Source organism: Cyprinodon tularosa, unplaced genomic scaffold, assembly GCF_016077235.1.
Source record: "Cyprinodon tularosa strain WSP-4 unplaced genomic scaffold, ASM1607723v1 ctg301, whole genome shotgun sequence".
Taxonomy (NCBI): domain Eukaryota; kingdom Metazoa; phylum Chordata; class Actinopteri; order Cyprinodontiformes; family Cyprinodontidae; genus Cyprinodon; species Cyprinodon tularosa.
Window position 1 is genome coordinate 281,729 of NW_024039010.1, and position 15,916 is coordinate 297,644.

The following is a 15,916-nucleotide window of genomic DNA, read 5'->3' on the forward strand; positions in this document are numbered from 1 at the left end:
TGGACCTTAGAGGGCTGCTGTTTTTTTACCTCATAAAAACAGAATGGTACCTACTTCTGTGCTATGCAACATCTTACTGGCTCAGTCTGATCTTTACGTATAAGCAACGAAAAATGGCCCCTCCAGATCAAAGTTTATATCAAAGTTATAAAAGGACCAAATAAATGGGAGTGGGCTAAATTAGCATATATGCTTAAAAGGAGGAAGAAATGGGTGGAGTGGAGAGGATGAATAAAGAACAACTTTAAGTTGTTCTAAAGAGGAGTTAAATAATCTGTTCTAAAGAATATATGAGCCCTTAATCGTCTGTTCCTGTCTGGCTGTGACTCCATCCTGAAGAGAAATATCAGCTGTGCTGCTGCCATCAACACCTTTGTTTAGAGATGTAGGAGATTGGCCTGTTTTTCAGCGTAGTCCTATTTATCTGACTGTGACTAACTGTAAGTTCTTTCTTCATTCCGCTGACATGGGAGCTGGCTCGGAGCTCGTCTGCCTGGCTGTGTGTTTCCTGGACGGGGCTGCCTGTGGAGCTGGTTGAAAGCAACCTTATGTATCTATGCTACTGTCTCTTTGAACCCCAGTCGGCCTCAGCAGATGGCCGCTCATACTGAGCCTGGTTCTGCTAGAGTTTTCTTTCTGTTAAAAGGGAGTTTTTGCTCTCCACTGTCACTACAAGCATGCTTAGTGTGAAAAATTTCATCAATGAGTCAATGATGATTTTATGAATTAAAATTTGTTTTCCTTAGATACAAAACTTTGAATCAGTTAGACTGTATGATGTATTTAATATTTCGTAAAGTGCCTTGAGATTACATGTGTTGTGAATTGCCGCTATATAGATAAACTGAATTGAATTGAACATCTAGATTTCACTAAACTTAATTAAACACATGGTAACATAACGCTAGTACAATTCGCTGAAACTCTTAACACCCTTTTGCAATTAAGTGACTTCAGCAATTGTTGCTTGGATTTTATTCAGTGAAATACACTCAGGTTTGCGGCAATAATATGAAAAAAAAATGCAAAAGTGGTTACATTTATTTTTTACTTTTTGGCAAGGCACTGTAAGTCTAAAGACCTTGTGAAGTTCTGGTTTACTTCTTTCTACGTAGAGCACTGGACACATAACTCTGCTGCTTTTGTCATCCGGCACATTAAGATTTGGACCGGCCTGCTGTACTCTATGATTGCTGGGCTGCATTGAGAGATGCGTGTCGTGTTTTGTGATTTTAGGAGGACAGAAAAGCTTAAGGATCTGACTTGACAAAAGGAGACAAAAACAAGTGGAGAAGCGATTGTGCAAACGCACTGCAGCCACCATCCTTAACACCCAGAGTTCATCCCGGAGCTCGTTCTTCTGCATATGCACAGTATCTGTCAATGATTGCATGCATGTGGAAGAAGGACAGTCTATATATCAAGGTTTTTCTGTAGTTAACATGACAGTGTGTAAGTATTTGCAACATCTGGCTTGGACTCAGTGAGCTGAAGGATGACCTGCGCCTCCTGCGCCTACACACTTTCTCAAGGAAACCCTCACAGGGATAAAAAGGGTGTGCACACAAAGACCCCAACAGCCCACTCAAACATTTATTCATTGTAGTTACATTTGGGCAGGATGTCAAACCCACCTAAATTCTGCTCATATGGATATCATATCAGTCTAAAAATAGCTATTTGAATATTTAAAACATTTCAAACCTCCACATTTGGCACAAAAGAAGAAGTAGACGTCAGTTCAAATTAAAAACAGGGATTCCCAAACTTCCTGACAGAAATGCTAAACGGATGGATACAAACACCCAGACCGTTCAAATGTTTTCCCTTTATTTACCTTAAAATATCAGCAATAGCTGCCATCTCCAGAAGTTCTCAGATGACTCGGCTATTGTAGGCTGTGTTTCTGAGGGGAACGAGCTGGAATATCGATTGGTCATCGTGAACTTTGTGGACATGTGTGAGAAGAACCACCTGTGTCTTAACGCTGGTAAGACCAAAGAGACGGTGATCGACTTTAGTACAAGACCCCCGCCTCACTCCCCCTGTGAACATTTAGGAGCAGGACATGTCCAGGTTGCAACCTGGACAACGGGTGTTCATGGGTGAGGTCCCTCGGAGTGAGCAGGCCCATGCCTAAAACCTTGTATGACTGTGGTGGCCTCAGCCCTCCTCTATGCTATCGTCTGCTGAGCCCCTGGCAGCGCAGAGAGGGACAGAGAGAAACTGAACAAACTGGTGAGAAAGGACGTTTCTGTCCAAGGCTGCACTCTGGACTCAATGGAGGAAGTGGCTGAGAGGAGGGTGCTGTCCAAGCTCACATCCATCATGGACAACACCTCTCACCATTTGCACCAGACTGTAGAGGAGCTGAGCAGCTCCTTCAGTGAAAGACGTTTACACCCTGTTGGTAAAAAGGAGTGCTACCGCAGGTCATTTATCCCTGCTACAACCAGTATCCACAATGCAACACTACAACCGCAATAACTTGTGCAATGTATAATGTGCAAATACTATTTGATACCCTGTGCAATAACTATATATATATATATATATATATATATATATATATATATATATATATATATATATATATATATATATATATATATATATATATATATATATCCATCTATATTAAAACCCTGTTATCTTTGATTTATTTGCCAAAACAATCATGGAAAAATAACCACTGGGTCCTAAAGTCTGTAGGATGGGAACTATAGCAAAGTATAACCATACTTAAAGCTTCTATATCCTGCTTTTTGAGCCTTTTAAGGTAATCTATAGGCATTTATATGATGAAATGTTGCCTTTGATATTATGAGGCATTTATTTGTTTAGTAGTATTAGTTATTCTCTCTACTACCATTTAAAAAGGGCCTTAATAAGGGAGGCTTATGATTTGCACATCTTAACATTTGTGAGGCAACTTCTGTAGATCATATATTACTTGCTAACTTAAAGCACATGTTAGATAAATGACACATTCAGTTTAGCACCCCTTCTTTGGTACATTAGTTTATCAGGCCCTGAGACACTAGCTATAGAAGGATCAGTTGCTGTCACAGGGCAGATTAGCTTTTAAATGAGCCACCTCCTCTCAATTTAAGCAGAAATAAATGTATTCTGCCTCACATGATCATCAAATGATCAGGGTGTGATGTTTAATGTGCAGGTGCAGTGTGGGCAAGGCCAGTGCTTCCTGGAATGGAGAGGGTCAACTTAATCTTATGACTCCTTGAACCCCCGTCGGCCTGGAGCAGAAGGCTTATCCTTGACATGAAATATGCTGTGAACTGGAGCCATATATAAATAAGCTGAACTGAATTGAAGAGGCTGCTTCTCAGACATCAGACTTCATGAGCATTACTAGCCATGTTTGCCACCGAAAGTCATGCAAGATTCTAAGTGAACTTTTAAAATGTTGAAAAATAAGAAAACATGAATTAGACATGTTTCCATCTATTAGATTGAACTGATAGACGCAGAGCATCATGTTGTCATACGTTTAGATTACAATTGGCTGTAATAAACAGGAAGTAGAGGTAGCATGTTAGCGCAGACCAAAGATCAGTATTGGACGGAGGTTTTCAATGAATGTGGTGGATCTAAGCGAGTTTTAGTTACTTTATCATGACTGCCAGTATTATCTACGGTTCATGCCTTTTAGAGACGTCCAGAGAGAGAAAGTGTGATTCTAATGTGGCAGCAGAAACAGCTGATCAGTCATGTGAGGTAAATGTTTGGCAGAACTTATTTGACAAATGTTTCCATCACCTCTCTAGTGCTCTTTATTGGGAAATGTAGTCAGGTTATTCGAATTCTGCCATTTCCAACAAGGTTTTCTAATGTGATACTTCAAAATGCGCATATAAAAAGATTGGTGGAAATGTCTATTCACACATACATAATTCAAGCAAAGTACCCCCTAAGGCATGATTTTGATGAAGGAATAATATTATTACACAGTTTAAAGCTCATATTCAGCACAGGGTTTGTTGCGGCCGGGTGAGAGGACAGTGCAGAATGTGAAGTGTGTGTAAATCTCACCTGGTCCATTGAGGAAATCTTTGATCTGGAAGCAAAGCAGAGGAGGAGGGACGCCTGTTCTACTGTCGACCTCCGCTGCCACTGTCTGCAGCCAGGGCACGTTGTAGTCCAGAGTTTCTGGAAGAGTCTTTCCTGGGTCTGAACAACAAGGGAAAAGACAAAAAAAGGGACTCTGAGTGAAAAGAATTTTGTAATAGATAAACAACAATAAAACAGCTGATGACCAGAAACTGGCAATGTTCAGATATATGGTCCCTTTAGAAGGAAAGTTAGATCAGAAAATCCAAAACTCCAGTCGTTTTTCCAAACAGAAAAAAAGGATGGTGGAGTTATACAAGGCTGACAGCAGCGTAGTGTGGATACTGTTTCTGAGCTGAAGACTCAAAGTTACCTTTTAGCTAACAGTAAAGTGCCTTGGAATGATGTGTTGTGAATTGGCGCTATATAAATAAACTGAATTGAATTGAATATTATTTATTTCAGTCTTTCAAACTTAATGTTTGCTCAGTTTGTTAATAAATAAAGACTTGTATGTATATTTACAATAACAAAGGAGGTGAAAAAAAAAACTCTATATGTCAGGAAATAAGGAAGTAGCCTACAGCAGCTTAGCAAGTTATCACCTCCCAGGGAAGTGTGGAAATAATAAAGAAAAGTATAAGATCCAGTGTTAAAAAATACAAAAAATAATATTTCATTCCCAGAGCGATGAGAGTCCAACAGAGCTGGGAAAACATTATGATGGCTGGTCTTCACTGAAGCAGAAGCTGCAGAGGCGTTCATGTAAGTGAGCTCACCATTTATAAGGCAATTACCGTTTTTGATCACTTGCATAACCCTTACAAATGGAGTCACCCCCCCCCCCCCCCCCCGCCCCCCCCATTCAGCAAAGATTCTGCTACAAGGCTGTACATCTGATTTTTTTTTTTGACTAATTAAATGAGCCCTTGAATGATATATTACCTACCGTGAATTAATTTGAAAAGAAACTTAACAAGTTCAGAAAAAAAGGTAAAAAGCTAATTAAAAATCTAAAAAGTAAAGTTAAAAAGTTAATAAGCCTAGTTAACAATTATATTTAGGTTTACAAACTAAAAAAATGCAAGTACCAGTATCAGCATTAATGCCTCTAAGGTTATGTTGTACCAAAAAAAAAAAAAAAAAAAATGTGTTTCTTTCACTCAGTGTTTTTCATGAATTTCTTGTAGAAGCACTTTTGTTATTTTTCTTAATATATTCGTGCAGGTTGGTGTTTCTAGTTATTACAGGTACATAGATTTTTGACATCAAAATATACATATTTATTTATGTTACAAAGGTAATAAGGTTTTGTCCTGGATTCCAATACCACTATTGGTTTGAAATTTTGATTTTCAAAGTATTTCACTGAGTGCCCTATAAAGGATTGATCTCATTATTACTGCTGATAACAATGATAGCAATGATTTTCTCAGTTTTACAGTCTGAGTACAAACAGTATAAATTGGTTGACAGATGGATTGATTGGTTGATTATTCCTTTGTTGCTGTTAGTGTTTGTTTGGAACAGGAAGTTTCTTTTCCCTCGATGTTCTGACAGGAGGATTAACTTTTTAACTTATCTTAGAGTCGCCAAGCTGCTGCTTTACTTTATAGCATTGTGGGACAGTTGGACTCTATTTAGTAGTCACCATCTGGCCTCTTGATAGCTCTGCGGTATTGCCAACAGATGGCGCCACGGCTGTTTATGTCAGCTCATCTCGCCCAGTGCTGGATTTCCATTGAGACTCGATTTAAACAGGACAAACGCTTAAATGCCGTGCTCAATGATGATTGAGCACGGCATTTAAATTTTCTGTCACCAGTTCACCGCAGTTCTTACAGCAGTCTGCACTTTCTCTGCTCTCTTTTTCTCATCATCTTCTCCTTCTTTCCCATCGCCCGGCTTGCCACAGGTTTGCCTGCTGTGTCTAAAAGTAGCAGCAGCAGCAACCCAGACTGACAGCAGCTCATTGAAGCTCGGTATGGCTTTACCATATTAAAAGGAGAAGCGGCGCAAGTGAAGTTTGACACTGTCGTTGGACAACGTGCGATAATTTATATATGTTTTAAATCAGGTTGGGTGCAGATTAACCAGCAGGTGGGTCCTGATCCGGACCCTGGTCCGCTAATCCATGACCTCTCCTCTAGGGAATTAACTTAGATCCATGCTAGCCCCTTTAAACTCTGGCGTAAATTTCTAAAGTCAGAATTAAACTCATCACAGCGAATTCTTTTGAATCTTTTATTTAAATAATAATTCACTGCTGATGTTATGTTTGAAAAGCAATCTAAATATTTGAAGGCTTTACAAAAAAAAAAAAGCTTAGGTGGAATATTCTAACAGATGTGTCTCTACCCTTGAAAACAAGATCTGCACAGAATATTATTACAAGGAAAACTGTCTCACCTAGGCACTTGTAGTCAGAAGGCACTCCTCTCAGGGACACGTCAAACACAGAAAGCTCCATCTTTTGCTTTCGGTGATGGCAGCTAAGTAGAACTGAAGGCTGCATAAGCTGGAGGAATAACAGTGGCTCTAACACCTGATCACCTGTCCCTCTTCTCCCGGGCTGCCTCACTATGGTAAGGCCTAGGGCTTGGCGTGCTGAGGAGCGGGTCGGAGTGGGGAGACCATCAAGTGAAAGCAAGCTTCCTTTAATTAGTGGAGAAGGTGGCTGGGAGGTGTTGCTGTTGAGGATGTCGTCTGCAGTCAGCACAGCAAGGGAATCCTGGACAGCAGGGATTTGTTCAGGAGTTGGGGAAGCTGAGGGAGAGTCCGACATGATCTCAGGATGATTTAGGAGGCTCTTCCCCACCTAAACAGCACAGATCATGATCAGTTAGTAATGCTTTGTGCTTCTGAAATGATATTCAATTTTATTTACACCCTAATCAATCTCTTTACCTTATCCTCAGGGTCTTTCTTCTCTGGTGTAGAGGGTGCATCAGACGATGTAAGGAGAGATTTAGGCGTACTCGAACAATGATAAGTCATTACAGATAGTTTACTGGCAGTAAGAAAGATGTCAAAAGGGATGAAGGTGAGGTTTTTAGTGATGGTTGATTTGCGAGACGGCCTGGCGATGCAATGATGACTGGTCCCGCTTTGCTGCTCTATTTGGACGATGCGAATGTGGGCGCTGTCGCTGCCAAAGCCGCTGTCTTGTCCAGTCCCACTGTGGCGAGATGAGCAATCCGCACCTGCTGAAGGAGCTTGGTGGGCGCCCTTTTGGTCTTGTCTCCTTACCTGTTTAAAGAAAGTAAATTATGTTAGTGCCTCAACATCTCCAGTGGGAAAAAATTAAAATGAATCTTGATCCAAGAGAATTAAAACACCACAACATTCCTTAGGAAAACGTCTGATAATCCCCAACCCAGATGCTGTCAACATGTGATTCTTCTGCTGATAGAAAAGCAAGCTTTCAATACAGAGTCCAGACTTTAAGGTGTGTGCTTTAACCCCTTAATCCCTTAGGGTCTTAGGAGAAAATTCTGCCAGAAATTACATACAGTACAGTATGTCAATTAAAGCAAGTACAGCTCCCAAAATACAAATTGGAAATACAATTGTTTGTATTTGTGTGACAGAAAGGCATTCAGGAACCACTGTTTTAAATGTCACAAAGTGTGATTTATAGATGATGAAACAAAGAAAAAAGAAAAAATATTTAGCTTCGCCAAATTTTATTCCAAAACACTGCAAAACACCATGAAAGTCAATTTGAAACTCTGGGTGAACCCTCAGACTTTATAGATCTACATCTTGACTATAACTCAAGCAAACTTGGACTGAATAAGTTGAAGGATAGTTGTTCCACAAAGGTTTTAGTGGGCAGTGTGCTAGGCAGAAATTAGATTTTGGCACAATGCCAAAAAGTGCAAAAATGCATTTTTCAACTCCTAAAGGGAATCTGATCAGACAAATATGCTGATTTACATTATTGGAGACGTTCTGCATACGACAAAGCCTTTGCTCCTAAGATTTAGCTGTTGTTTCTGTTATTCACCAAACCGAATAACAGAATAATAGAGCAAGCTTACATAATGCATTCCAGTTACATCACCTGAAATGGTCGCACAATTACCTCCGACCCCTCCTTAGAAAGGTCTGACCCTCTAGTTTCAAATGGGGGTGTGGCTAAAAATGAAGACCTGCCTTTGCATTACTCCAGCAGAGTCACATGTCAGGTGGAATTTGAAATCTGATTTGTGTTTGTTTACACAGCTATAAAACAAAAAGTACTTGTGAAAAAATTATTTTGAAACATGTCTGAGAGATTTGAAAGGTGTTTGGACGTAACACCATGTGAGTGTTTTTTGGCCATTTCTATAAATAGATAAACAGTTGTCAGTTGGCCCTGTACCGGTGCTGCCAGGCTCAAGGGGTTAAGCTTCATTACACCACTAGCAGCACATATAAGTTTGCATGGTAGAGCCTCTTTCTGTTTCAATCTGTTCTCGTTTGGCTCCTACCTCTTTTGACCCTTTCGGCATAGGAAATATTTAAAGCTTATTGAAAAATTAAGAATTTGCACATTTGTTTCTTTTGTGGGTTCATAAATGCATAAACCAAATACCAACAGTCAGAAAAGGCAGAGAAGAAGAGCAGGGGAAGAGGCCACAGACATATTTAAGCCATGCTCTGGGACTTTTTCTGTGGTTTAAAAACTCCCCCCAAAAACAATTTTCATCTTTTTGCAATACTTGCAATACCATTTTATTAAAATGTTTTGTTGTTTGTTTATTTTTTGAGTGACTGTGGTATTGTCTTTGAATCACTTTAGATTTTATGCCCAGTCATGGTTAGCTGTTGTCAGGAGGGCTCCTGCCATTGAGGCAATAACAAGCTGCCAGCATCAGATGATGTAAATCAAAGCGACAGAGTTTTGTGGGTTTTTTTGGGGTTGGGGCATTGAAGTAAAATGCTACCAAGGCAAGTCATCCTCAAGCCATGAAGAAACCCCCCAGCTGGTGTGACTGAACAGCAATGAGAGCAAAAAGACTAAACTAAATCAGGTCCATCAAGAATATGTAGGACAGGTCATAAAACGAAATTGTTCTAAAATAGTAAAGTACAATGAACTGGAGGCTGCAGAACAAAAACAAAAAACAAAAAAACAAACAACTTTAAGGTATTGTGGAGATTTTAAAAGACACACCCTCTCCATTTAAAGTCGTCGGGAAGCGGCTGTTCCAACTGTTGCATTTCCGAAATCTCCCGAGTGGTGCACGACTTTACACTAGTGAATAAAGTGAATGTGTTTGGTTGATTATCAAGGGGTAGGTATTGTTGTTGCTGAAGGGTCGCAAGCATGTTTGATTGTGGCCGGTTCATCGGAAGCATTTTGCTAACCAGTTAGCAACTTAGTGCTAGTAGGTTCTCAATGGGAAATTACAATGGTCTACGCCTGCCGAAGACAGACGTCCATCCCTGTGAACACTGGGACATAACTCAATGTTAACATAGAATGATTCTTAGTTCTTATTTCAACATTTGCGTATATTAGCTGCGACATATGAATCAAGATGCTATGACTGAGAAAAATTGACAGATGACTGTTGATATATGATTGGCTGAATTTAGGTGTTCAGGCTGACGTACATCTAACTGGCCTGCATAAGATAATGAAAAAAACCCCACAGATTTTAAGACAGGGTTTTTTTTTAAATAGAAATTTTCTAACTTTTGATAAAGAGTACATTTATATACATGTCTGCCTTTTATGAGGCCCTTTTTTTCTTCTCATACACTTCGTAGACACTTTTTCTCTTACGACCTTCGGCCATTTTCAAAGAACCGCGGTGAGAAAGGTGAGCTTCAATGACTATCTGAAACCGTAGCTCACCACAGATATATACACGCCTGAAACTGCGCATGCCCAGAAAAAATATAGCTAACAGGACGAGCGTGTAGGACGGCCTTACGTAAACATATCATCAGAATGATTGACAGTTAGTAGGACCACTTCTTTTGATGATCCACCCGGAAATAAAAGAAGGTCCTCTATACCTTAATAGTGTTTTAGCAAAATTATAAAATGCTGTGATTTATAAAAACTACTGAATCAATGAAAGTTTCCTTCTATGGCTGCATTGTTTGAAGAAATAACATTAGATAAATAACTTGCGCCTATTAATCTCTATTTTCAAAAGGGTAACAGCCTCCATGAGGCCAATCCAATGTTTCCTTAATCATCATAATGGATCCCACATCACTTTCAATTAACTACTGCTGTTTTTTGAAGCGTGATTTTGATAAATTGCAAATTACAGGACGTGGACCAAAGGTGCGTCCCATTTTATCCCACCCTCATCTACTACTCCATCCTGCATATGGTTACTATTACAGCATATATTCTCAGCTGGGCCTCCTTTTTCTCCATATTGCTCCCTCCCTCCCACTCAATGAGAATTTTAAATGTATATTATTGCTGTGGCTGAGATACTGTTTCAAGACCTCCAGGCAAATACTAAACCAACTGGCAGCACATTAGACAGAATGCTTGACTTATTAGATATTTCCTATTCAAAACAGTGTCATCAAAGGCTAAGAACAAGGGCAATATAAAACGCAGAAGCATGCCTGCCTGCATATCTGTTCTGCTCAACCACGCTCATGTGTCGGACTTGCATCGGATCGACCACGCCAGATCCATCTCCTTTCGCTGCCATAATCAGGACAGGATGTGTGCACTTCTTTTCTGCAGAAATGTAAGATTTTCCAAGCTATGGGGAGGGGAAAGAAGGCTGGAAAAGGCCTGGACCTTTCTCCATGTGTGTTTTGTTAGGTGATTGAAACATGTATTGAGGTAAGGAAGTAGTTGAGAAGATATTCAGCAAAGGAAAAACATCCACTCCAAGGAAAGTCTCCCGTTGGAAACGACAATAAAGCTGAGCAGCATCGGGAAAAGAGCCGAAGATGGTCTTGGAAGTTCCTGCTTCTTTCCCCAAGCTTAGGCTGCTCACATGCATTTACAATTAGAACAAATACCCCATCTTTTATATAACCACCACTACCAAGAGAGTGCCCCCCTAAGCAAATTACTGTTCTAAATTTAGCTGTGCTTGTAACTAGAGAGAAGGATCCAGGGGAACACAAACAGAGGCACAGAGACAATGAGAAAATTCACCACAGCACATCATCCAGTAAAAGCACACAAAGCAAGCAGACCCGCTAACAAACCATTACTTCCATTACACAAACATCTGAGGGATTTATTCCAAACTTTGATCAACATTTTGAAGTACATAGCTAACTTTTTTTGTTGCTTTTTAAATTGACACCATACTTCCTCTTTAAAATAACTAAAGGTACCATAAAGCTCTATAACATTAACCTCATGGCAATTTATTCATTTAAAAAAGGCAATAAATTTACAATGCAAACATTGGCCGAAACTACGGGGCTGATTCCAGCTGAAACCTCTTTTCCATCTATTACTTTGTATTCTATTATATAATGGCTTCACTGAAACACTGTTTCCAGAACCCGGAGCAATCCTCCTCTGGACACAGTTGATCATATTCATGACACTCCTGCCCTGAACATGCTGACAATAACACGCACACAAACACACACACACATACACAAACCCCCAAAGCCAATCATGAGATCATTCCCTCAGAGTCTCTAGGCAGGACTTTCTGGAAAATGGAGGATAATCCCCAAAGTGTGAAACCACGAGTCCCCCGAGTGCCAATCACATCAGAGTGCATCTGTATGACTTCTGACCCCATTTCTGTCGGTCTAACTGAGAACAGCTTGACTGGAGGAAGGCTAACACTCGGAAGCAAATGTCACATCATCCAAATGCCCGCCTTTTACAGTGCTGGCAGGATAGTCCAATGTGACAGCACAATTTTACATCTGAACACTACATATGTAATTGATCATTGCCTGGAGAATATATATATAAAAAAAAATGGTTGCAATTTGGGATGAAAGATGAGGAAACATGGAAATCTGGATCTTTTAGAATGGTATAAAAGTCCATTATGGTTAAAGAAAAAGGGCGAAATCAATGAAGTTAAGAAAGAAAGCAGATTATAACTCGGCCTAATAGTAACTCTAAAAAGCAGATGTTGTTACTTTGGCACAGTGCATGGTTGCATGTATAATTTTTTTTTTATAATTGAACTTTATTTATCTCGCATTGGAGAAATTCACCTCTGCATTTAACCCATCCCCTTGGGGAGCAGTGGGCTGCCACCATGTGGCGCCCGGGGAGCAATCTGGGCTTAAAGGAATAGTACACCCAAAACATGATTAGCCTTCATTTTCTACTCACCCCCATGCTGAACAACACTCTGGAGTACTTTTTTGATATCTCAAATGCATCTGGAGATCTGGGAGGCTTCTTGCTGTCTGCTGACATTCAAATAATGGAGGTCTATGGTGCCCGAGGCAGAAAGGTCCATAAAAGTCCACAAAAAACGTGTCAATATTCCTCCATACTGCTCGTCCAATGTATTCCAAGTGTCCTGAGTGGGTAGCGTCCATAATTTACTCGAAACAAAGTCATTTAGAATGTTTTTAGAGCATAAACAGTAGTGTATAGGACTTCCTAAACGCGCGCGCATGCAAGTTCACGAGTCTACGGAAACCGCGGCAGACCAAACCAGATGAAAGTGCGCAGAAAATGAAACCATGTTTTGGGTGTACTATTCCTTTAAGGGTTTTGCTCAGTAACCCAGAGTGGAGGCTGTGGGGATAGAAGCGGGTACTTTTACAGAGCACAAGCCCACTGCTCTAACATGCATTACATGACTTACTTATTCTGTATGTTTTTGTCTTCTTGGACAGGCTGTACCGAAACTGTATTTCACTTCGGGGACTGCTATGCACGTGGGCATTGATGGTTTAACTGTAGCTAAGGCAACCAGAAGTTGTCTTTCTGCTCTGTGTCTGAAAGTGTTTAGTCTGAATCTGGATCAACCAAGCATGAAATGCAAAAGTAAGGAATAATCAATGATCATTATTTATACCTAAAACCAAAACGTTTGCAGTGATTTAATAAATTTAGCGTTAATCAGTAAAATAAAAGCAATCATTTTCGTCGCGATCACTGAGTCCGGGAGCGGCCATTTTTGCACAAATATAGTACCCCCTCACTCCTGGCAGCTTTCGACAGTAACATCACGGTGCGGTAAGCCTAGCGCCATTCTCCCCGCTTTACAAGCAAAATCAATGGGAACTACTAGACATATCTGCAATCAACAACAATTATTGAAGATTTCCAGAGGACTTCACCATTGAAATTCACCAGAGCTATAGTGAAACTGGCAATGCCCACGTGCATGGCAGCTGGATGTTGGAATACATCGGGTAAAAGTGAAAAAAAGTTGTTGTTATCCTCCGATTCCTGACCCTCCACGGACAGGTTGGTCGTTGGATTGAAAACTTGAAGAGGGAGGATTTGCCATCGAATTTCTGGCCAGAGAAAAAACAGGTAATATGTAGCCGACATTTGGAAGAAGAATGTTTTCAAGACTTGGATAATAGCGCATTGTGACATTTGGACTTGATCAACAGCCGATACCGCACCGTGACATCAATAACCTGTAGGTGGCAGTAGTGTTCTTTGACAAACATGGATGCCTCCATGATTCTTAATTAAAAACACTTATCATTTATTGAACAGTTTGTCATAATTTCATATCTGTTGTACTTTCAGAAGTTTGAATTCTGAATATGACTGAATTTTTCCTTTAACATAAAGACCAACAATCCCTTTTTACAAAATGTAGCCTTGAAATATTTTAAATTCTGTTTATTTTAGTTTTTTAAGGAAGAAAAATGGTGTATGCAGGACCCAGCTCTACAAAAACGACGGCTGGAAACGGGCCACAGATGTCTGCTCAGTAAATTTACAGTTTGGCCTGTTTCTTTAATAACAGCTGTCTTTGTTTGCTCATTGGACAAATAAAAAGGTTTTTTATAGCAACAGTTGGAGTAAGATGAGAGCTGATTGCAACACTGAGCTTCCTCTCCTATTTTTCTTCTAGAACAGTGGTTAGAGTGTTCCCATGTTACTCCAGTAGAATTGCCATTGAAAAGTGTAGGAAGTCATTACTAAATCATTTTGACATCGCATTCATATGAGCTACTTGCTTTCAGGACGCTTAGTTGGAAATGAACATCTACCTCTTGAACACATCAAAGTTTACAGGTTGAGCCCATGCTGCGTTAACCACTTTTGTTTAGCAGAACCATAAAGTTGAAAGCTACCCTCTGTGCTTTTGTATTCAAACAAGAAAGCCACAAAGCAGCAATATCTCATTTTTTTGAAGCGAAAAAAAAAAAAAAGAAATTAATAACAGTACTCGACCAAAATCCACAAAGATTTCTCTGATTTTCTGGTGGAAAACAGAAGGGGGAAGACATTTATAATATGAAGTCACTGCTTCATGTGCTATTACAGCAGACACAAAGCACACAAGGCCATCAAAGGAAGTCGGTTCGTACACTGAACTTTATTTCAGCTACAAAGGCAACCTGCTATGCACTTCAACTGAACCACAACAAAGATGCAGTGGAAGGTCACAACCCTGGAGCCTGAAAACGAGTACGGAGCACTTCACTGTGACAGTGAGCAGCACTTTAAACTCTAGAGTTCAGCACCAAGTGGGCTCAATTAACAAGCTTTCTAACACTGATAGGTGGGTTTACGCCTCTAAGGTTTAATAGAAAGGCTTTTGCATGAATTTAAGGCCATTTTAATCAGTTTCCATGTCAATGATTTTAATTATCTGTAAGAAGAAATATAAATAAAACCATATGAAGATTTTTTTTTCTGCTTTAAAAGACAACTTTTATCCCGTTTCCCCCTGACACTGTGTATTAAACCTGTTTTTTGACATTCTTAAGACACTGGATCAGACGGCTGGTCAAAAGAAAATAACTTGATAGAAGTTTTTGGATTGCTCTGAGAACAAACAAAGAAGAGATGAACAGGCAAGACAACATCAATACCAAGATGATGCTCTCCAGTGTTCTGTTGCTTTATGGTTTTTAAATATTCTGGCTTGAAAACAAAGAAGCAGAACAATAAAAGCTGAAGAATGAAAAGAAATAATGTGAAAAGAGAGAGTTAATGTAGTCCATGTGGGGAGCAACAGTATGCTGCTCAACAAAGGCCTGGCTCTGGGAGATGTGGCAGCTAAAGGCCTCTGGTTTTTAATTGAAGTTCAAAACTCTTTTTTTTATGCCTATGCAGAAAGTCAGTTTAATCACACATATTTTTTCCACAAATAGATTGCAGCTCGTCTCTCTGCTTCGCAACATAGAGCTGTTCGTAGAGTGCTGACGCTCAGCAGGCTGCATTAGCGAGCTCAAATATTTGAGTTTAAGACCAAAACCTTCCAAGTGACAAACTCTAGGTCCTAGGAGACAGTCGCCAAACCCGCTGCTCCCCACTCCTTATCTTTGGCAATCAAAAATGATTTATATTGTTTGACAGACACCTCCCTTACAGCTAAACGGGAGACTTATTGCGTCCGTCATCGTCACCAGAACCACCAACATAAACCAAAACCCTAAAAAGTCCCCACTCGTGTCGAATAGTAAAGGTTAGGCTGAGGACATGAAGGAATTGCATAACATCTACAACCTTAACTTTTCAAGAAAGTTGCTGTGCAGCAACATTGAAAAGAAGTTTCAAAAATTCTCCAGATTGCCACCATGACTGCAGCAGTGAGCAGGGCTTAAAAATGTCTGACTTGCTTTGCTCCTTCAGCCTAACTGTTTCCACTTAACTGTATTAATGATGGCGGAGACAAAAGATAAACAAAAGACGGAGGAAAAAGTGTTATAAAGGGCTAATCTTGTAAAAGCCTGATGGAGA

General features: G+C 40.0%; 1 protein-coding gene across 5 annotated transcripts in view; it reads right to left on the bottom strand.

Moving 5' to 3' along the window:
- The window catches only part of LOC119787790 (vacuolar protein sorting-associated protein 13B-like), a 474,173-nt gene that overhangs the window by 137,980 nt on the left and 320,277 nt on the right, over window positions 1–15,916 (bottom strand). For all 5 annotated transcript variants that reach the window (XM_038291827.1, XM_038291828.1, XM_038291826.1 and 2 more), the window contains 3 exons: window positions 6,979–7,320; window positions 6,481–6,889; window positions 4,054–4,191 (listed from right to left, as the gene is read on the bottom strand). In XM_038291827.1, the coding sequence (XP_038147755.1) occupies window positions 4,054–4,191; window positions 6,481–6,889; window positions 6,979–7,320 (889 nt within the window). The remainder of the gene's footprint in view (window positions 1–4,053; window positions 4,192–6,480; window positions 6,890–6,978; window positions 7,321–15,916) is intronic.